General features: G+C 37.5%; 1 protein-coding gene across 1 annotated transcript in view; it reads right to left on the bottom strand.

Moving 5' to 3' along the window:
• The window catches only part of LOC117992355 (uncharacterized), a 257,093-nt gene that overhangs the window by 191,257 nt on the left and 41,612 nt on the right, over positions 1–24,224 (bottom strand). The window contains exons 3-8 of the mRNA XM_069505950.1: positions 23,619–23,796; positions 6,740–6,851; positions 4,897–4,976; positions 3,562–3,695; positions 1,870–2,072; positions 1,191–1,343 (exon numbers count right to left, since the gene is read on the bottom strand). Coding sequence (XP_069362051.1) covers positions 1,191–1,343; positions 1,870–2,072; positions 3,562–3,695; positions 4,897–4,976; positions 6,740–6,851; positions 23,619–23,796 — 860 coding nt within the window. The remainder of the gene's footprint in view (positions 1–1,190; positions 1,344–1,869; positions 2,073–3,561; positions 3,696–4,896; positions 4,977–6,739; positions 6,852–23,618; positions 23,797–24,224) is intronic.

Genomic DNA, 24,224 nt, shown 5'->3' with positions numbered 1-24,224 from the left:
ACCCGGTGCGGGCGAGCGCGGGTGACGTGTGGGTGTGCGGGGCATCCCCTCGCCTCATACCCCAATTACCATCTCAACCTGTCGCAGACTAGCTTAATGTACGTTTACAAAATAGTACTATATTAGCGATTTTCGAATTCCCGTGTTCATTGAGCGCAACGAACGGCGAGATAATTTAAAACTGCATAGTAAATACTAGCATCGGTATTGAACTGATTGGAAATCTATTGTGTTACGTCTGTATCAATTTACTGGTTATACTGTTAGTGTACACTTTATGTTTATTTACTCTGTGTAATAGGTACTTATTCCAGTATACTTAAGTACCTATGCAGCTTCTTATTATGCATCAGAGGAAAGTTTTTGACCAATGTCTCCTACTCACAATAACAAAAAATATACATTTTTTATTGATTTTTTATTTAGATACAAGTTAGCCCTTGACTGCAACCTCACCTGGTGGTAAGTGATGATGCAATCTAAGATGGATGTGGGCTAACCTGGAAGGGATACCCCTTTAGATTCCTCACGGCATCGTACCGCAACGCTAAATCGCTTGGCGGCACGGCTTTGCCGATAGGGTGGTAACTAGCCACGGCCGAAGCCTCCCAACAGTCCAGAAAATAAGAAATCATAAAATTTCAAACTCCTGCCGGGAATCGAACCCGGGACCTCCCACTAACAAGACCACAGCACTTACCACTGCGCCAGGGAGGTCGTCATTATGGTGCAGAGACGTGGACTCTCACAAAATGAACTGTACATGAGCTGCAAATTGCATATGGATGGAAATAGAGATATTAACCCTGTCTCTGTTAGATAGAGTTCCTAATTCAGAGATGACATAAGGGAGAAAACAGATGTGATATCAAAAGGTCTGTTTGTATCAAAACTATACCTCGAAGCTCATCAAATATATCGTACTATAACCTCTGTACCATTGGATCTCGGTCGACGTTTCTCCGGGACTTAAGTGTAATAAAAGGTAATCAATATATTTCCTTAAGAAAAAAAAATTACCTGTAAATGACTCGTCAATGTCAAAAGATCAGTTTCTATCATAACTCCGCCCCGAAGCTCATCAAACGACGTCGTAGTATTCCCTCTGTACCAGCGGATCTCAGGCGACGATTTTCCGGGACATAAGTGCAATAAAAGCTATTCAAACTATTTCTTTAAAAAAAACTTACCTGTAAATGACTCGTCAGTGTCAAAAGATCCGTTTCTATCGAAACTCCGCCCCGAAGCTCATCAAACGACGTCGTAGTATTCCCTCTGTACCAGCGGATCTCGGGCGATGTTTCTCCGGGACTTAAGTGCAATAAAAGGTATTCAATATATTTCTTTTAAAAAAACTTACCTGTAAATGACTCGTCAGTGTCAAAAGATCCGTTTCTATCAAAACTCCGCCCCGAAGCTCATCAAACGACGTCGTAGTATTCCCTCTGTACCAGCGGATCTCGGGCGACGTTTCTCCGGGACTTAAGTGCAATAAAAGGTATTCAATATATTTCTTTTAAAAAAACTTACCTGTAAATGACTCGTCAGTGTCAAAAGATCCGTTTCTATGGAAACTCCGCCCCGAAGCTCATCAAACGACGTCGTAGTATTCCCTCTGTACCAGCGGATCTCAGGCGACGATTTTCCGGGGCATAAGTGCAATAAAAGCTATTCAAACTATTTCTTTAAAAAAACTTACCTGTAAATGACTCGTCAGTGTCAAAAGATCCGTTTCTATGGAAACTCCGCCCCGAAGCTCATCAAACGACGTCGTAGTATTCCCTCTGTACCAGCGGATCTCAGGCGACGATTTTCCGGGACATAAGTGCAATAAAAGCTATTCAAACTATTTCTTTAAAAAAAACTTACCTGTAAATGACTCGTCAGTGTCAAAAGATCCGTTTCTATGGAAACTCCGCCCCGAAGCTCATCAAACGACGTCGTAGTATTCCCTCTGTACCAGCGGATCTCGGGCGACGTTTCTCCGGGACTTAAGTGCAATACGGCGCATTTAAGCGACAGGGTTTCACCGCTCTCCAGAAAAGCTTCTTTGTTCATTTTTATTTCGGGCGCTGGAAAAATATTGCGAGGTAAATAAAATGGTTTACATTTTCCGATCCGATATCTGATACAATCGAACAAGGAGCTTTGTAAAAACTGTGTGCAGCAAAAGTTAAAGAGTCACATAATAATATTATGTAAGTTTGTGTTCAGAGAATACGTGGTTCTGTGCAACTTTTACTGCAAGTATTTTGGAAAGTCTTATTAAGTATAGGTACATGCATGTTCTGTTCGTTGATAATTGATATGTGGTCCATAATTATGTAGGTACCTACTATGCGTTACCTGAGATGTGACAAAGTCACATAGTGGTTTTATCTCATATATGCTCTTTGTAATAAACTGACATATAAAACAAATTCAAATAAAATACATCAACCATCGAGCTAAATTAGTACCCATAGATTGGATAATGGATATTTCAAACAAAAATAGTGTTGATGAAGCTGTCAAAATTAGTATAACACAATAAGTTCGAGGTAAAAGCGATTTGCAGCCCGCATTTTTTGTTTAGAATGACCCATCTAGAGTAGTAGGTACTATACCTATAGAGGTCGTTGGTGCCACTTGACATCAATTTTGGTAGTGATGTATTGACACAACTCAACACGGCTATCATATCTATCCGGTTCATGATATTGCACAGATGTTTCTAGATATAACTTACAATGAACTGAATGTCTTATCCGATATCGTGTCGGATAGTGTGGAAAAGCACAAGTCCTTAAGACAAAACAATGAAGGGATTATATTATTATTGTTGGGTGGGTTTTGCCTCTTTTATGTCAGCAATATTTTCTATTATTTTCTTTATAAGATTTAATAGTCCGGCTGAACTTTTATTGCAGTATTTGTTCCAGATTTTGCTCATAGTCAATTGTGCGGAATCACTAGGTACCTGTTATTATAAACTAGCTAAGGCCCGCGACTTCGTTTGCTTGGATTTAGGTATTTAAGGTACTAGTATAGCTGTGAAACAGTGTTGGTTGGTTTGTCCTTCAATCACGTCACAAAGGAGCAATCGACGTAAATTTTTTCGTACTTTTTACCCTGGGATATTAAAGAGTTCCCTCAATCATCATCTATAGTCTGTTCTGTATATATGTAGGTATATAAAATTCAAAGTCCTGACTGACTGACTGACTGATCTATCAATGCACAGTTCAAACTACTGGACGGATCGGGCTGAAATTTGGCATGCAGGTACCTATTATGACGTAGACAGTGGCGTGCAGGTCATAGAGGCATAAATGCACTGCTTACCCCAGTTTTTAGCTCAATGCATATTTTTCATTATAACCTGCCAGTGAACAGGCTCCTACTTAACTAGTGCCTACCCTGGCTTCAAACCCTGTGCACGCCACTGGACGTAGACGTCCGCTAAGAAAGGATTTTTGAAAATTTAACCCCCGAAGGGGTGAAATAGGGGTTTGAAATTTGTTTAGTCCACGCGGGCAAAGTCGCGAGCATACGCTAGTTCATGATAAAACAAATACATACCATGTACAATCAGCTTAAACCGTCTCAGCATGGGCGGGTGGGTAGACACGTGACAGCAGTATATACCCGAGTCTTGTACTTTGGCGTCCGAGAGCGTTAGCTTCCACGTCTCGGCCGCTACATCCACTTTGTACCTAACAGGAATAAAATTGTTAAGTGCATGTGTACTGAATAAAATAACAGTGTTCCTCCGACTGAATTATTACCACAGCAAATCTTAGCGTAACCAACCATGCAAGAGATGGATACCGCGGTACTTAGGTTGAGATCTATAGAGCGCACTCTGGCTTAGCTTAGACTTAAGACAGAGTTAAAACGAGACAGAGGTATATCTTTCACATAAATCTGTCTCGTTTTAACTCAATCTTAAGTCTGAGCAAAGTCAAAGTGCGCTCTATAAATCTCAGCCTTAGAGTCGCTAATCGTTACTTAAGATTGAGTTAAAACGAGACGGATTTTATGTGAGAGATATAGCTCTGTCTCATTTTAACTAAACTTATGTAACGATTAAGCGACTCTGAGTACGGCAGTTAGAGCGTCATAAAGCAAACTCGGCCATAATAACAAATTTGACAATAAACGTTAATTAAGCTTAAATCGTAACTAGGGTGGAAAATTATTATTAGTATCCTTGAAGGACATTAACGTTAACTGCCTGTGATGCTGAGATAGTAATTAATGGGCTGAGTTATCGTAAAACCCTGTGGCTGGTGCTCTGGTTTGTAATAATATGTAGAGCTAATAACTTAGAATTATCAATAGTTAGAGTTCATAAACGTAGCCTATCGGAAACTTTGCCGTTAGTACTATTATATACTAGCCGATACCCGCGACTTCATCCACGTGGAATTAAGTTTTTTAAAAATCCCGTGGGAACTCTTTGATTTTTCAGGATAAAAAGATAGCCTATGTCACTCTCCAGGTCTTTATCTATAACCATGCAAAAAATCATGTCAATCCGTTGCACCGTTGCGACGTGATTGAAGGACAAACCAACAAACAAACACACTTTCACATTAATTATAATAAGGGTACTGATTCTGTGACTTTGCGCGAACGCGACGCGTGAGCTTTTTTTTTACCTATCTTGTACGATGGCATGGAACCCTTCGTATGTGAGTCTGACGCGCACTCAGCCGGTTTTTTATTGCTAACTAGCAACCCGCCCCGGCTTAAAATTATCATCATACCAGTAGCTTATTTTCACAAAATGTTCATAGATTATAACCTTCTTAGATAAGAATCGTATGAAAATCGGTACGGTAGTTTTTGAGATTAGCCCGGAAAAACACGAAGCTGGCCACGCGGAAAAAAAACGTTGAAAATGATACATACCTTGAATCTGCTGTATGAGTTTCTAAGTCTACCGTAAGTAATTCCAGATTATCTTCATCGGACACTCTTATCCATGAAACCTAAAAATAAAGACATTTGTTTAGAAAGCAGTGGCTCTACCGCGGTTGTTTGACAGCTACAATGTTACGATCGCAATCATCTCTGATTAGTTAATGCTCGCTCACTATTGGCCACAATGCATTGTTGCAACAAGAATCGCACAAATTCAGCTAATCAGAACAATTGAGATTGTAATAATGATTGATGCAGGTTTTAGACAATCGCCCTACTGAACGCCCAAAGGTACATTTATATCTTCAAGTTAAAGAAAAACGAAGGAAAGGCTCAGCCATCTGGTGTCTGCTAAGATCAAGGTTAGGATGATTCCGGAAAACCTGCATCAGTCATTATTACCATCGCAATTGGTGTGATTATGATTATATGATTATTGTGGCTGTTATTATGGTATGCTCATTGCAACAATGCACTGTAGCCAAAAATGAGCAAGTATTGGCCAATCATAGGTTTTTTTTTATATTTATAACAAGCGTAGGTACACCAAATATTTACATTATTATTTTCTCGCCAAACTGGTGAGCCAGTTTGTTGGCGAGCTGGCGCTCCTTAAAAATAACTATAATCTACGTATTAAATTGTACTTATGTATGTAAACTTATATTCTAACTTATAAACTTATACTCAGATTAAGGATTGATCGCTGCAGCGAAATGGACGCTTTAGAGATCAATCCTCAATCTGAGGTAACAAACAAAATAAACTAAAATAAAAAACAAATAATGATAATAAATTAAACAGTAAGGGGGTCCCTAAGGAAGTGTTCCTTTAACTTTTTCTTAAGCACCCCCTCACTGACCTTATTCTCTTCCCTTAACCACTCTATGCCGTTGTAAATTTTAGGTACCAAATATTCACTCAACCTTTCACCGTAACATTCATTCATTCTTTCACGTGACATTGTAGCTGTCATTCTATCGCAATCGAGCTGCTGTAGAGTGCACTTTAACTTTTTAGAGTTTATCACCATCGTCGTCAACCGATAGACGTCTACTGCTGGGCATAATATGTCACTAGTAGGGACTTGCAAACGTCACGCTCGTGCACGGCTCACTGCGACTCGTTTGATGTCGTCTGTCCACCGCTGGGCGGTCATCCAACGCTGGGCTTTCCGGAGTATTGGAGTAACTAATTTATATGAATACCTACCCTGTTTTTACAATTACCTATAGTTCACGACAGGTTGTGTTGGCAATCGGAGTGTGTCACCCGCGCTCGCCCGCACCGGGCTAGCGCAGGCGCTGTGCGGGTGTGTGGGGCGTCCCCACTCTGATTGCCATCTCGACCTGTCGCGTACTATACCTTTTTACACGAAGTAAGTTAAAGATTAGGTTCCCCCCCGATAAAAGACGCCCTAAGCACGTCCTTAACGACCCCGACGATCAAATCATGACCGCCAATGCACCCTATCTCGTAGGGCTACACAATTCAACCTCATCACAGCGTCTTCGCCGGCGAAGACGAGGTCCCCGATTTCTAACGTCACCCGGACGTGGACTCACGCCACGGCCTCGGGGGCGTACGGACTAACCAGTAGTCCAAAAACTCCACCCATCCCAACGTTATCCTAAGCCGTGGTCCGAGCCTCACAGGAGGCGCCCTTAGGAGGACGTTGCCCCCCGACCTCTCGAATTATTTCTTCGAGCCCTAGGGCTCACCCCCAGGCGGAGCTTCGCGCTCGCCAACCCCCCCGGTGACGCTGTAGCGGCCAGTAGGGCCTACGCAGCATAGTCAATCCAAAACAACAAAAAAAGATTAGGTTACAAACCGTTTTATCTCGCAGGGATGTCACTCGGCAGTCGAACAAAACCGAAGCGCCCGTATCGGCATTGACTAGAGTATCTGACGTCATGTCTCCTTCGAACGACGGGGCTTTGAATCTGTAACAATGGAAACGGATTATAAGAAAAAAAAACTTATTCTTAGGCTTCACCAAAGGACATAGCTTAGTTAGGCAATCAGTAGCGCCGATTCTGTAGTATTTGTCAAAACTAAATTTAGATATCTGCATCTTTCTCTATTTAATATTGCTAAAAGAGGACAGAACATGCATTTTACATTTAATTACTCAAAATTTTAGTGCACGCTACAAAAACAATAGGGCGCGACTTGCAGCTAAGGTTACAAAAAATACCGTTAGGGAAATAATAAGTAAGTAACTAGCCTGGCTACAAACTGTACTTTTTTACCAGATATTTTTATTAACGAAATTGTTACGTTTTAGGCAATTTATTTAAGTTCATCTACATAAAACATATTCCCCTGCAAATAAATTCCACTGTGCTCTCTATTGCAAACTGACTAATTAAATGCTAATATTTCATTAGTCTTGTCAACAGTGAACGCCAATATTTATATGCAAAACCTAAAACAAACTAAAACGCGACAAAATCTACACGGCATTACGTCACACCGGACGCGCGCGTATGCGCGTACGATTTGGGAACTGTATCATATAATATTATCACAATGTAGTGTATTAAAGCTGTGGTAGCCTAGTGGTTAGGACGTCCGCCTTCCAATCGGAGGTCGGGGGTTCGATCCCGGGCACGCACCTCTAACTTTTCAGAGTTATGTGCGTTTTTAAGTAATTAAAATATCACTTGCTTTAACGGCGAAGGATAACATCGTGATGAATCCTGCATGCCTAAGAGTTCTCCATAATGTTCTCAAAAGGTGTGTGAAGTACGCCAATCCGCACTTGGCCAGCGTGGTAGACTATGGCCAAAACCCTTCTCACTCTGCGAGGAGACCCGTGCTCTGTAGTGAGCCGGCGATGGGTTTTTCATGATAATGATGATGAGTGTATGGAGGCGACGCTGCTTTTGTTCCTAGTTCAATAACATCTAATAACCCATATCCATACTTAATCCATACTAATATTATAAATGCGAAAGTGTGTCTGCCTGTCTGTCTGTCTGTCTGCTAGCTTTTCACGGCTCAACAGAAATTTAGTACAAAGTTAGCTTACATCTCGGTAAAGGACATAGGCTACATTTTGTCCCGGAAAATCAAAGAGTTCCCACGAGATTTTTAAAATCCGAAATCCACGCGGACGAAGTCGCGGGCATCATCTAGTAATATCATAAATACGAAACTGCGTTTATCTGTCTGCTAGTTCGACGTGGCCAAACTCAGTGGTTGGTAGAGCTTGCATCCCGGGGAATAAATAACATAGGCGTTTTTTGCCTCGAAAAATCGAAAAACTCCCTCGGGATAAAAAAAACTTAAATCCACACCGAAGAAGTCGTAAATATTATTATTCCTTTATCTTAAAAGTTGAAATCCCTTACTCTTAATACAGACGGATCTGGGTGACCCACGTAATATTATGATCCCCAAAAACTCCAATCATTATGTTATTATAATGTCACGACGCTGATAAATGAAGAACACAATGCAAAGAGAAAGAGGAAAACTTGTAAGTAATTCCAGGTAAAGTATAAGAGCCATTAATTTAAATTCCAGTAATACCACACTTTAAATACTACCCTCGCGCTAAAACAAACGAAAATATTTGAGAACGCCCCCATAATGGCCGACTTCACGATTAGCTGTCACGCTACGTGCTAATTAAAAGTTATTGCCGTTGTTTCACTGGTGTGACAGACCTTAAAATGTTACACATTGGCGCCGATTCTCTTGTACACAATCTCTAAACTAAACTAAACTAACATGTCTAAATATAGTGCTATCCTTTTCCGCAAGCACATTATGACAGGATAGCAATAGATTTAGACGTGTCATTTAAGTTTAGTTTAGAGATTCTATAAAAGAATCGGCCAAATAGTATAACTATAAAATAATATAAAACCAGCCAGTCAGACTCGCGTACCGAGGGTTCCGTACTACTACAGTCGTATTATTTCGACATTTTGCACGATAAATCAAAATCCATTATGCATAAAAATAAATAAAAATCTGTTTTAGAATTTACAGCTACAGTTCTTTCATTTATAATACCCCACTTGATATAGGTAGGTAGGTATTAATCTTATTTTGAAAGTTAAAAATACTATTATTAATTGTTCAAGAACACATTTTAAAATCCTATAGATTTTTTTACGACTCTGGCTTCTAGCCTTTTTGAGTTTAATCCAATCGAGCATCGATATTTTGAATGAAAAAATGTAGTAAAAGTAAAAACTATCGATTCTGATACCCTTTTCCATAGTAGGAATTTTATATCGATAGGTACATCGATACATCGAAAAATTAAATATCACTCAAAAAATATCGATATATTAACCTATATTGTTTCGACAAGCCTAGCTGGACAGTCAACATCTAACGAGTCATAGGGAGCCGCTGGATTTAGGCGCCGCTGTGTACCACGGTGGACGTCTATCGGTTGATAATGATGATGATGCCAATGCATTCAAACAGCACATCAAATTCACTATCCTGAGCAGCTAACATAATCGTGGATTATATCTTCATAACGCATCATTATGCTGTAGAGAGCTTAGTTAATCTCATTAGGACGCGCGGCGCATGCTCGTCGTTAGAGATCATTAGAATTTGTGTTGCAAATTATCACCTGCATGTTACTTCAAATCAGGACCTAGTTTTCTATTTTACATCACCATCATCAACCCATCGCTGGCTTATTACTGAGCAAGACTGCACGAGTCTCGTCTCAGGATGAGTAGGCTAAGGCCACATTATACGTGTCAAGCTTACTGCGATAGTATGCAATACGTCTGTTCACTAGGATCAGGTCACTAAGCGAGTAGCTTGGCTCTTAGCAAAAAGCGAGGCTCTTTGTAATGTGGCCTTAGCCGTAGGTTTGGCATCGCCAGCTCACTACTGATCACGGGTCAGAAGGGTTTGGCCATAATCTACCACGCTAGCCACTTGCGGATTGGCAGACATATACGAGTATCTTAATACGCTTATTACGTCATACTTAATAGCTTTGTCAGCGGTTAAGATGTGGGTCTTATTTTCGGAGGATACGTACCTCTTAACTTTTCGGAGCTATGTGTATTTTTAACCGACTTCAAAAAAAGAAGGAGGTTCTCGATTCGTCGGAATCTTTTTTTTTTTTTATGTAGGTATGTTCCCCGATTACTCGAAGACGCCTGGACCGATTTTGAAAATTCTTTTTTGTTTGAAAGGATACACTTCAAAGTTGGTCCCATTTAAATTTGGTGAAGATCTGATGAACATCTTCGAAGATAGATAATGGAACTCCTGGAAGAGTTGATATTGTTCCATAATAATATTTTTTGGGGTCGGTGTCAATTAGCTTCAGCTGCGCTGTATCAACTATATCAACTCTTGTATACATAATATATTCGGTAATAAATTAAATTATTTTTCAATTTTTAGTGTTTGTGTATCGAAGTCGGTTTTTATTTTTTTTGTAAAAAAAATTTATATAGTAAAATATCATTTGCTTTAACGGTGAAGGAAAACATTGTGTGGAAACCTGCAAGTCTGAGTATTCCCTATAATGTTCTCAAAGGTGGGTGGAGTCTGCCTATTCGCACTTGGCCTGCGTGGTGGACCGGTCTACGGCCCTAACCGTTCACTGTCTTGTGAATTATCACCATAATAATATCTCAAATCAGGACTTAATTTTCTGTTTTACTTGGTAAGCTGGATATCAACTCAGCAGTTTCTTGTATTACAATTTCAAGGAATCAAATTGGACACTTTACCGCCACGATTTTAGTTTAGCGAGTCTTGAATTTAAAATTTCTAAGAAAAATAAAACAGATTGCAGACTTGCTAAAAGCATTATTTGATAAAAGTGTCTGCGACTTTTATTTACCAATGTTCGAAAAAATATGTCCTTTTAGCATAAACAAGTCTGCATAATTTCATTACAAAGCTGTGGTCAGATAACGACCTATAAAATCTATATATATAAAATTCAAAGTCCTGACTGACTGACTGACTGACTGACTGACATATATATCAACGCACAGCCTAAACCGCTGGTCCTAAAGACATGAAATTTGGAGGGTCTATTCTTTGTAAAGAGAAGGTATCCACGCAATATCCACGTATAACACGCTTGTTCAAAAACTGATCTTCCAGCACAACAAAAAAGAATAGTATTTTAATATTGCTCAAACAACAGACAAGGCTTGTGTTTTGCAATAAATTGCACATCAAAATAAACGTGACTGTTTAGTTAATATGGTGGTGGAGTTATTTTATCGAGAACTGTCCAATAAAGTATCTAAAATAGTGTAAATACATCTTGGAAGTGCACTTAGTAATAACTTGTAGTGGGTAACGGCGGGGTTACGTGTGTTTTGTGTTGGTACCTGCACACCGCCGCCGTGCCGCCGCTGGAGCAATAATTGCAGCGTAAGAATACAGTTCACATCGTTGTGTATTTTACAAGATATTTTGTGCAAAAATGAAGTGTGCTGGATGCTTAAAGTCTGCTAAAGAAGCTACATCTATCTGTTGCAATTCATCGGCATGCAATAGACGTTTTTGCAATACCTGTATAGATGTAAATTCGTTGGCTCCGGACCGAATAAATAAATGGATGTGCCCTGAGTGCTCTGTACAGGAGAGAAAAGGGCAGGACCACAGCTCGACCCCAGTTAGAAGCAGCTCAGACAATCAGAACATAACGCATCGCAAAAAAACAGGCAGTACTTCCGACGCCGTAGGCGTCTCCACCAACTCCGACGTGCAGTGCCTTTTGACAGAAGTAAGGCTACTCACGCAGGAGATATCTTCTCTGAAGAACAGGCTAGAGGAGGCTACCATATCACTAAACCGCTGCCATGAGAGACTCGACGTATTTGGGGCCTCCATAGCCTCAAACGAATCTCGCATCAATACCCTTGAAAGCCGTAACAGTGAAATAGATACCCTAAAATGCAAGGTTAGTGAACTACAGAATGAAATTAACATTCAGGCACAGAATAATATTAAAAACGAAATTGAGATCTGTGGCATCCCGGAATGTAACAATGAGAATACAACCCACATAGCTCTGGTGCTATCGAATAAAATCGGTGTAGAACTTAAAGAGCAAGACATAGACTGGTCAGCTCGCGTAGGGCCGCGTATCCTGTCAGCTGTGGATTCCACGGGAAACGCAAGGAAACATCCCCGCCCCATTGTTGTGCGGTTACTTCGTCGTATTAAGCGAGATGAAATGCTTAAAGGTTCTAAAACGCGCAGAAATATCACTAGCACCGATTTAAATCTATCCGGACCTGCACAGAAAGTCTTTGTTAATGAGCGGCTCACTGCGAGAAACAGGCACTTATTTCGTCAATGCAGAACACAAACAAAGCAGATGGGTTATGATTTTTGTTGGTGCAGCAACGGGTCTATATATGTACGTCAGCGAGAGGGGAAAGCTGCTATTGTTATTCGTAGTAACGAAGACTTGGACCGTCTCATCAATAAGAATAAATCAGCCCCGAATGACACAACACTGTTGTAGGCTTTTCTGTTATATACTTGTAAAAATATTAACCCATAGTGGAAATATAAATTTTACAATAAAAATTATGTCATTACATTTGTTATTGTCACGCTGCTGTACATTAAACGCTGGAAAGTGCAGGAGAATTGTCATAAAGTATATAAGACACATGCAACTATTTTATGATAAAAATAAGTTACTAAGCTCTGTAATACCTTGTAATTTAAATTATGTTAAGCTATGTTTGTTATGGTCACGCTGTTGTGACTTAAACACTGGAATCTGTAGGAAAACTGTCATAAAACATGCAAGACACTATTGTTTTCATCATTTATTAAAAGCTATAGCGCTATTTTATGATAAAACTAAATTATTAATATATTTTGTAATACTACTACTTCATGTTTTAAATTATGATAAGCTACATTTCCTACTATTGGCAAGCTGCTATAAATTAAACACAGGAATGTGCAGTAAAATTGTTATAAAATATAGGCACTTTTGTTATAATCACTTATTTAAAATTATTGCATTATTTTGTGATAAAACTAAGTTAATAAACTTTTTGATACTATTATTTTATATTCTAAATTATGATAAAATAAGGAAATGCCTTGGAACTTTGCATTTTTTGCTCACTGATAAACTACTTATACTTAGCGTAATATTGTATAATTTGTACCCCAATGAGATGTTAATGTTTGATGGAATAGTTCTAACGTTCTACAGAGTTTTACATAGTTATAAGTTGTCGATATCAGCTGTAAGAATGGTACATATCTTGTTTTTGGTTGGGCTGCTTAAGTTCATACAAGTTGTTTTGAATATGTTAATTTTACTCCACATAAGCATTAAAACTGTACTTAATGACATAGATTTTAATCATAATTATTATAAAGTTACTAGTAGGATGCATCCCCACAATTATACTAATCATCTCTATATGTTTCTTATGTACACTAATATGTGCTATTTTAAATACATTAAATATTATAATATGTCATTACAATCATACACAGTAAAAAAGGTTTTTATTCAGTTAAAACTAAAAAACAAACTTTTAGTATATTTTTACATTCAATTATTACATTCAATCATAACATACAAGATAGTTTAGCGTCTGATATCGATCAGCATACCTCGGTATCCTGTACGCAAGTGGCTGATCCCGACGCATTTTATAATACATACATGTCAAGCACAGATACTTCCGTACATTACTTAAATATATTACACATGAATATTAGGAGTATAAACAAGAACCTAGATGATTTTCTTGTCTTCTTAACTCGATTACAAATACAACCAGATATACTCGTTTTCACTGAATGTTGGACGCAGTACATAGCTAACCCGCCACAAGTTGATGGTTACTCGAGCTGTCACACAAAAAATAATCATAACCAAAATGATGGCGTTATTGTATATATAAGAACCCATATACATATCTCAACCTTCGAAGTCTCAATTTCAGAGGCCAACTGTCTTATATTTACTTTCCAGGACATTCATATTATAGCAATATACCGTCCAGCTGGCTTCCGTAACCCGCAACCGTTTTTAGAATCTCTTAGTACGTTTCTGGAAAGTAAAGATTATAGGCGAATTATCTTAACTGGAGATCTAAACCTTGATCTTTTACCTGACAGTCACTGTCCTTATAGCCAAGAATATCAAAATATTCTCGCGTTGAATGCTCTTATACCAGCTATTAATTGCCCCACGAGAGAATTACGTTGTCTTGATCACTTTGCTATCAAAAATATAAATAACTCGAGAACCTTTGTCTTTGAACCTTCTATTACAGACCATGCCCCTATTTTGTTAAGTCTAAAGCTACGCAATAAAATAATGAATTCTTCAACGCATAATATAACTAGACATACTCACAACTACAAAGCTATGAAGGAATGCTTAATCCAGTTAGACTGGGTAAACTTTTTCAGCTCGAGCGACACGAATTTTGCAGCAAATTTCTTAGTAGATAATATTAAAAATATAATTGTTAGTAATACACATGTTTTAATTATTCCTAAAAAACTAAAACCTATTAAACCATGGATTAACTATAGTATTGTTAAATGCATGAGAAAAAGGGATCGCCTGCATAGAATTTTTAAAAAAACTCCAACAGAACTAAATAAAATCACATATACGCAGTATAGAAATACCTGTAACTCCTTACTGAAGACACTTAAACGAAATTACTTACAAGGAAAATTAAAACAAAATGCAGGTAATTCTAAAGGCACTTGGGATACAGTCAAAGAAATTTGTAACTTACCAACATCAAATGCCCCTGCTACAGCCTTAATAAATATTATGAATACTCCTAAGGAGTCATTAGCACAGGTAAATAAGTACTTCACGAGTATAGGGCATAACCTGGCAACTACAATTATTAATAAGTTAGGAGTGCAGTACAAAAATAATAACACCAATGTAGCATACGATGCTCCCCTTAATTCGCTAATGTTCTATCCCACTGATATATGTGAAATTCATAAAATTATTTTAAAGCTTAAACCTAGTAGTGCTCCAGGTCATGATCAAATAGCAACGTACTTCATTAAGAGGTTTAAAAATTTACTCTTAGAACCCATAGTTCATCTAGTAAATACAAGTTTATCTACTGGTGTTTTCCCAGATAATTTCAAAAAAGCTGTCGTAGTTCCAGTATACAAGAGTGGAGACAAGCAGTCCATCTCTAATTACAGACCCATATCACTATTGAGTGTGTTGAGTAAGATTGTGGAAAAAGTGGTAAACGTCAGATTAATAAAGTACCTTGAACAGACAAATCTCCTTGCATTCAATCAATTCGGTTTTAGAGCTAATAGATCAACCCTGGATGCGGTACTGGATGTGACCAATTACATTACAAAGTGCCTTGATAGGAGAAGAAAATGTATTGGTATTTTTCTTGACTTACAAAAGGCCTTCGATACTGTGTCAATCCCTATCTTGCTTGACAGACTCTCCAACATGGGTGTTAGGGGTATTACACTGGATTGGTTCAAAAACTACCTTAAGGATAGACAGCAATGTGTTAAAATAGGTGATGTTACCAGTGAATTTTCTAACATTACATACGGTGTCCCCCAGGGGAGTGTTCTGGGCCCCACCTTATTCCTTACTTATATAAATCCGCTTTGTAACCTGTCCATAAGATCGGGACGCATATTTTGTTTTGCCGATGATACTGTGGTTTTATTTGAAGGCAATGATTGGGAAGAAGTGAAGTTTCTTGCTGAAGAAGGACTTAAACAAATCACGACATGGTTAGAGGACAACCTACTTACTATCAACACTGCGAAAACAAAATATATATGTTTCACTCCATCAATTAGAAATAATCCTGACAAATACTTTAAACTTCCTATCCACACTTTTCCTTGTAATCGGAAAAGTGGCCTAGGCGCTTGTTGTAGCTGTGACATACTAACTAAAGAGGCTACTGTTAAATATCTTGGAATTACATTAGATGAGCATCTTAACTGGTCAACTCATATTCATAACACCTCTAGTAAAATCAAGAAACTTATCCCACTGTTTAGAAATCTAAGAGATATTGCCCCTATTGAAACAACAATGATGGTCTACAAGTCACTATGTCTTTCGATTATGACCTATTGCATATGTGCGTGGGGTGGGGCTGGCAAAACTTTTATGTTGCGTTTAGAACGCGCCCACAGAACCCTACTAAAAACTATTTTTGAAAAACCATTTAGATATCCCACTGACGACTTATACAAAGGATGTAATGTACTTAATGTCCGGCAACAATACCTATTTTCAATAATTTTGCGCTTCCACTCTGAAATCGATCCCAGCACTATAGACAATAGCAAAAGAGTAATCAAACTTCCTACGCACTCTGCAAATACATGTTTCGCTGGATCACAATATGAATTTAGCTCATCATTGGCGTATAATATATTTAGCAGGGCTAACAAAGATATCAAAATATACCAAATAAATAAATTCAATTTGACCAAAGCAATTAAAAGCTGGCTGGCATCCAAAGGCTATGAAGAAACAGAAAATATTTTAAAAATTAGAATATAGTTTGCGCGCGCGCCCACTCACATACACACACACACACACACACACACGCTCACACACATATATACACACACACATACAGAAAACACACGTACACACACTCACTCTTATCTATAATTTAGTATAACATTAGGTATAGTATTAGGTGAGGTATAATATTAGGTTAGTTTTTAGGAAACTTGTAACTGCCTTTCTGCAACACAGGTTTTTTCCTAGTGCAGAGGGTAGGAAACTCGTTCTCTTACCTATAATTTTAGTATAATATTAGATATAATATATTAAGTCCTTAGTTTTAAAAAAACTTGTAACTGCCTTCTGCAATACAGGGTTTTCCTAGTGCAGAGGGTAGGAAACTTGTTTCTTGTGCCTAAATTCTAAATTCAAAATAAATTATTCTTATTCAAAATTATTCTTATTCAATTTCAAATTATTGCATTATTTCAGACAAGTGGCTTTCCCTGAACGAGACATTCGCTTAATACAAAAATGTTTTCTTTCATTGTGGAGCTTATGAATTTTACATGCTACACAGTTGTGCCCTGAATTAAAATTCAAATAGGCTACTTGCCTAAATTGACCTAGTTGGTAGGTACTGGTAAACGCCAGAACCATGAACCTTATTTTATTTTGGCATTATTAAAAATTGCCTCCGTCTGTCTGTGTTATACTCATCTTAAATATATAAAACAAAAAGGTGACTGACTGATCTATCAACGCGACGCAACTGAAATTTGGCATGCAGATAGCTATTATGACATAGGCATCTGCTAAGAAAGGATTTTTTAAAATTCAATCCCTAAGGGGGTGAAATAGGGGTTTGAAATTTGTGTAGTCCCCGCGGACGAAGTCGCGAGCATAAGCTAGTTAAATAATAAACAACAAATAAAACTAGTTAACGATGATAAAGTGCTCACAAACTTGAGGTTAAAGTCTCCAAAGTTTCCTTCAATATTTGACGTGATATCTTTAGTAATGGACTTGAAACAATTTATAAAGAGCTCGGGAACTATTAAAACTTTTCCGGGGCGTTAAAGGGACTATAAAATTTCAAAAGTGCCGTCGCGTTGGACAGTTTAAAATTGTCACTTTACGAATACAACGACCCAAAGAACGATCCAAGCTGTCAAAACGCTTTAATGGTGATAAATCACTTTAACTAGACCAGTACCAATCAAGTTTTAGAAGCAATATTTTATGACAGAAATAGAGTCTGGTTTGATAATGATTTTGTTCATTGTAGTTAGATCTATATTTGGTTGTTCAACCTTTTGATGGAGGGTTTTGTCTGGTGGGAGGCTTCGGCCGCAGCTAGTTACCACCGTGCCGCCAAGCGATTTAGTGTCCCGGTACGATGCCGTGTATAGAAACCAAAGGGGCATGGGTTTATTAAAAAATGCCATCCCCTTCCAGGTTAGCCCGCTTCCATCTTAGACTGCATCGTCACTTACCACCAGGTGAGATTGCAGTCAAGGGATAAATTGTATCTGAATAATAATTAAAAAAAATTGCCGTGTGTTATCTTTAAAACTTTCTTATTTTCCTTTCAAAAATGTTTATTTTATTTGGCCTAGACAACGGATTTTGTTGGTTATGGGTGTCATACTCTTATATCTAAGGGTGAGATCTATAAAGGCGCACTCTGACTTAGCTTAGACTTAAGACTGAGTTAAAACGAGACAAAGCTATATCTCTCACATAAATCTGTCTCGTTTTAACTTAATCTTAAATCTGAGCAAAGTCAAAATGCGCTCTATTGATCTCAGCTTAAGAGCCACTACTATTGCACCTTGTGTCTAAAACTTAACTACTATATAAAAATATAAATTTATTTTCCCTAAGTGAAAATGAAAAGAAAATGTTAAAGTAGAGAGAATATCAATTACAATACAGTTTTAAAAATCAACAACAAGTTGCAAACAATTTTGCATCCAGAAACTATTAATATTTCAACTTGTTACAAAACTATGCTCGCTTTCTGAACTTGCACAAAACTGTTTAGTTGAATGAAAAGCTTGGTAAGATGTAAATTCATGTGAGCATACCATTATGCTTGTTGCTTACACCTTCTATTTGTGCAACAGTACATTATTGCTAAGGCCGGGAAATAGGCAATTGCCATTTCCCGCCGCGGCAAATACCTATACGCTGAAATTTTAATGGTTGTTTTCCCGAAGCGAAATGATTTTGTCGTGGTATTACAATCGATTTAAAAATATAAAAAATTATTAGAGTCAAAAATGTCAAATTTACAATCGAGAAAAACAAAAAACGAATGAGACCTCGAACCAATAGTGGTGATACCGCGTGCGTTCAGGCTAGTTTATGCCGTATCGCTACGCGCGAGAGCTTATTATGCTCTAAACTTTTTCACTTTATTGGCAGCCCGATTCGAGTGGATGTACCCACCTACTATTCACGTTACGTCTAGGGTGTTACTCTTGTGTCCACACTTTCGAGTTGTCGATTTTTTTATTATTATTTCAAAACAAAAACATTTTTATTTTTAAGTTAAACTCAACATTTTGGTAGTACTACTGAGGGCAAATCGTTCTGCCACGGGAAGACAATCACTAAAATTTCACCGTGTATAGTGCTTTTCTCAAAAGAATGCAAGTAAATAAAACACACTATTGATTTCCCCGCTACATTTATGTTTGTTTGTTGAACTTCTGATGAGGTTTGCAGGTGGGCATTGGATGTAGTGGTAGATGGCTGAATATGCTGTTTTGATTTAAAAAAAAATTAAAAAAACCGACCTCCAAAACAAATAACTTTTGTTTCTAGTTTCTACACCTGTAGGTATGTTTTTTTTTAAAGTTATTACCAACATACAAGAAAAATTACATAAAATAAATACCACGCATTGTAAAAAACCACAGAGGTTTGACCCTCAATGCGTACGTCTGCGCATTACATCATGCCTACTTATATCATAAAAATTTATAAATAAATAATATTACTATATTATAATATTATACTAACTTAATGTTAAAAAACAAAGCTCAGATAATACATATACATATATATATATATATATATATATACAAATACATATATAAATACACATAAATGCATATACACATATATTTTTATATGTGACATTATTATTTATGTGTTAAACGTGCGACAATTACATCGTCACTACAGGAGCCGAGGAGATATCCCCGAGGCAACCTGGCATGATCATAGGTTGCCAAGGAAGAATCCCCTCAGAATATTCGTTTGCGTTACCTTACCGGCCAGAGATTTTGATTTTGACGTTGGTGAGATATTAAATCTTATTTTATACGTTGAAGGAAACAATATACTCGGAGTGTATCTAAGAATTTTGCTACGCCCGCGCCTGTAGGTACTCTATCTATATGTAACTACTTGTAAAAGTTTAATTGAATTTTTTTTTATTTAAAGGAAAAGCTGACTGACTCTATCTATAAACGCACAGCTCAAACTACTGGATGCATTTCCGCGCTGAACAGCCAGGCTGATCCGTTGCGCAAAGAATGAGCCAACCTTTTTGTCACCAGATGACGCTATTTTTTAATCGCGGTGACCGAGTATTTTCAATATAAAAATAAAAAATCTAACTCGTAAAGTAACGTAACTTTTAAGCACTCCAAAGAGTTAGAGAATCCAAAATAAACCTCTTGCCAACACTGAAACAATACAAGTATAATTTCAACAATACGAATACTGTTGAATTCCAGAAAACAAAACCAGGGAGCAAGTTGAAATGTAAGTTTTCCAGAAAACAGTTTTCAATGAGTGTTGTTTTTGCAAACATACTCATACCGTGGTTCACAGTGATGTTTTACAACCTACATACATTTACTTTGGAAAATGAGTTCGCAATAATATTATTGGGTTTATCAAAGCGTACTTATAGATTTTACTAGCTGACTTGCCTCGGCTTTGCTCAAAGTTTTTACACTGGATTATAGTCAAGATAGGGACTTCTTTAGAGGACGATTTAAACTATATTCATAATGAGTCATATTCACCTTTATGCCATGCATAAGGTTGTGTATTATGACACCTCATGTTCTAATAAGTTTACTTACATTGACTTATATATTACTTCATAAGGACAATGCCATTGAACAAGCAAAATGGCACCGACTCATTGGTCCTAAAATGTTTATTTAGCACCAATGCAACCTTTAGTAGCCGGTAGTAGTAGATAAGTAGCCGGACCTAAGTGAGACATTAGTCCAAAATTATATTTCCCTCTAGATTTGTTTTTTATATACTATCACCTGTTTTCGTTTTTGATACTACTACTTTTTATCTTGGAAAATTAAAAAAGTTCCCACGGGATTTTTAGCAACCTCGACGCGTCGAAGTCACAGGCATTAGCTAGGTTGTTTTAAAAAATGACTCTACGCCTCTGCTACAATCCACTGTGCAGGTATGCGTTACGCCTCATGATTGAAATGATAACGACAAGAACATTAATGTTGTACCTAACACTAAATAAGCTAAACTAAATAACTAAATAACTACTATATAAGCAAAAAAAAATCCTATTATTTCTCGACATGGTAAAGTAAAGGGAAAATTAACTAGAATTCTCAATACAAATTCCCGAATACATTTCCACTAACAACAAAGGGCCTATAAAATTGTATGTTATTCAAGCGTGAAATGATCTTCCCTAAGCTCGTTTCCAACTACAATAATAATTTGGTAGTTTACTTTGATATATTATTATCTACGTACCTACCTACTTAAGTTTGACTAGGTAGGTACACAAACTTTAAACCTCTATTTTACCCCCTCAAGGAATTTTCTAAAGTTTTTCTTAGCGGATGCCTATATATGTATACCTATATATATGTAATCTGCATGTCAAATTTCAGCCCGATCCGTCCAGTGGTTTGAGCTGTACGTTGATAGATCAGTCAGTCAGTTAGTCAGCTTTTTCTTTTCTTTTATATACCTACGTGAGTTCGTTCGCGTGGATATAGGTTTTTGAATCTTTGATTTTCCGGGATAAAAAGTAGCCTATCTTACTCTGCGTCCTTTCAACTAATCTCTATGCCAAAAATCAAGTCGATTGGTTGCTTATTTAGGGCATGAAGGAAAGACAAACAAACAAACACACTTTTGCATTGATAATATTAATATAGAGTATAGATATTATTCTTTTGAATAATATCTACCAGCCCAGCCAGGTGACCAGCCAATCTCCGAGTAAGCTTGTAGTATGTAGGTATATCAGACAATATTGGTTGAGTGCCGAGAATACGCTATGTGGAATATTCAAGACGGAATTAGATCTCCACCGGTCTCAAGCATGTAAAACAGAGCGACATCACACGGAACAACGATCCAGTGGTTCAGTTAACAAAGAGACTATAAACTCTGTTCGAGCGTGAACTGCTCTGGCTAAGTTGCTTCGCTATAATTAGTTTGCTTCGGAACTACAGTTATTTCACAGTACAAGATATCTATGTGAAGCTTATTTTGTTAGTTTTATTTTAGAATACGGTAACATCAACTCAATGAATAATCAGACGAGCTTACTCGCATCGACTCCACTCAGATGGTTTTTCTGAAAAACTTTACAATGGGGCCAAGTGATAGAGACAACTACATGAAAAAATCCATGTTTCTACAACTATTGGTTTGAGTTTCAAGAATGAGATGAATAGAGCATACTTTTGACTTTGTCAAAAAGAGACACACTTGTATGTTTTAACTCTCAGTTAAGTCTAAGCAAAGTCAAAGTGCGCTCTATAGATTTCAGCCTAAGTTGAAAGCTATGTGAATCATTCGGTTTGTCCTTTCATATTTTTATGTATAATAGAAGATAGATCACGAAACAGCTAACCGCTTTGAATACCTCAACTTGTGGTATGTCAAACTATATCGGAATACACTATGTGGAATATTCAAGACGGAATTAGATCTCCGCTGGTCTCAAGCATGTAAAACAGAGCGACATCACACGGAACAACGATCCAGTGGTTCAGTTAACAAAGGGACTATAAACTCTGTTCGAGCGTGAACTGCACTGGGTAAGTTGCTTCGCTATAATTAGTTTGCTTCGGAACTACAGTTATTTCACAGTGCAAGATATCTTTGTGAAGGTTATTTTGTTAGTTTTATTTTAGAATACGGTAACATCAACTCAATGAATAATCAGACGAGCTTACTCGCATCGACTTCACTCAGATGGCTTTCCTGAAAAACGTTACAATGGGGCCAAGTGATAGAGACAACTACATGAAAAAGTCCAAGTTTCTAGACCTATTGGTTTGAGCTTTAAGAATGAGATGAAAAGAGCATACTTTTGACTTTGCTCAGACTTAAGACTGTGTTAAAAAGAGACACACTTGTATGTTTTAACTCTGTGTGTCAAAGTGCGCTCTATACCGGTATATACCTAATACTATTACCGGTTTCTACATGGCATCGTACTGGAACGCTAAATCGCTTGGTGGTACTGTTGTGCTGGTAGTGTGGTACCTAGCCACGGCCTCCCACCAGATCAGACCAAAGACAATTAGAAATTATAAATTCCAAAACGGCCCCTGTTGGGGATCAAACCCGGGAGCTCACATTATATACCACAGCGCTGACCAATGTGCCAGAAAGGTCATCCGAAACTTTTAAACCGATAAGAAAACGTTCGATGGCCTTTCGTCAAGAGAAGCCAAATAGCCAAAGTCCTAAAAAGAGCTATCTATAATATGTCTATAAAATAAATCTTAGAATGCTTCAACATAGAAAGGTACTTAAAAACCAGGCCAACTAAAATATCTAGTGCATTTCTGAGTACTTTACCTACAATCCTCTTATCACAGCATCACACACACATCTATTTTTGTATCAAACACACATTTTTATAGAACCCGGCCTCGAAGTCGAACTTTACTAGCATTTTCCTATTTTCTTTTCTATTTTCCTTTCAATAAAAGTAGCTTATGGACTGAAGTGCATGACTTTAGATTCCACTAGTTGACTCGCCCCAGCTTCGCATGATTTTTTTCTTTACTTGGGCTATAAGCTACCTACCTGTCAATTTTCTATGATTCTAGGTCAACGGGAAGTACCCTATAGGCTTTCTTGACAGGCAAGACAGACGGACAGACAGACAGACCACAAAGTGATCCTATAAGGGTTCCGTATTTCCTTTTGAGGTACGGAACCCTAATTATGAATAAGTACTTACTTGTCATGAAAATGCTTGTTACTGGTTGCGTAGGAGTCAAATATGTAATTGAGCATGGGAGAGTCCGCCTTTCCTTTCCTGCTGGTGATGCGGCGAGGTTTGGAGTTCGGAGGGTTGTGGAACACTGTGGGAGCCATCGTGCTTTGCGCTAGGTAGGTAGATTCAGTTCCCGGTGGTGCTAGAACAAAAGAAAGCAAATTATTTCAATCAAAGTGCTTCATCACATACAATAAAACGTAGTACAATATTTTTAATGTACAATTGGATTGAAAGATAATTTAAAATAACTTAATTATGTGTTGATTAATTAATTTAATACTTGTGTTTATATAGTTTTATTGTTTCTGCTATACACCTTCATATTAAGTTTACTTGGCGCAAAAATCGCAAATGTTGTGTTCACTTGTCATATAGGTACATAGATATCAGTGTGTGTTAGTAAGTTATGTGGTAAATGTAGAATATGTATATTGTTAGTGTTCCTCATTAAATATATTAAATAAATTAGTAAGTAATTAAAAAAAATATGAAATCGGACTGCTCTGGCATATTGAATTTTTTCAAAAAAATTACGCTGTGTTCATGGGAAAAGTCTTGACTCACTGA

This window comes from Maniola hyperantus, chromosome 21 (genome assembly GCF_902806685.2).
Source record: "Maniola hyperantus chromosome 21, iAphHyp1.2, whole genome shotgun sequence".
NCBI classification, from domain to species: domain Eukaryota; kingdom Metazoa; phylum Arthropoda; class Insecta; order Lepidoptera; family Nymphalidae; genus Maniola; species Maniola hyperantus.
Note: the sequence above shows the minus strand (reverse complement) of the source record. Positions and strands in the feature narration are given on the sequence as shown.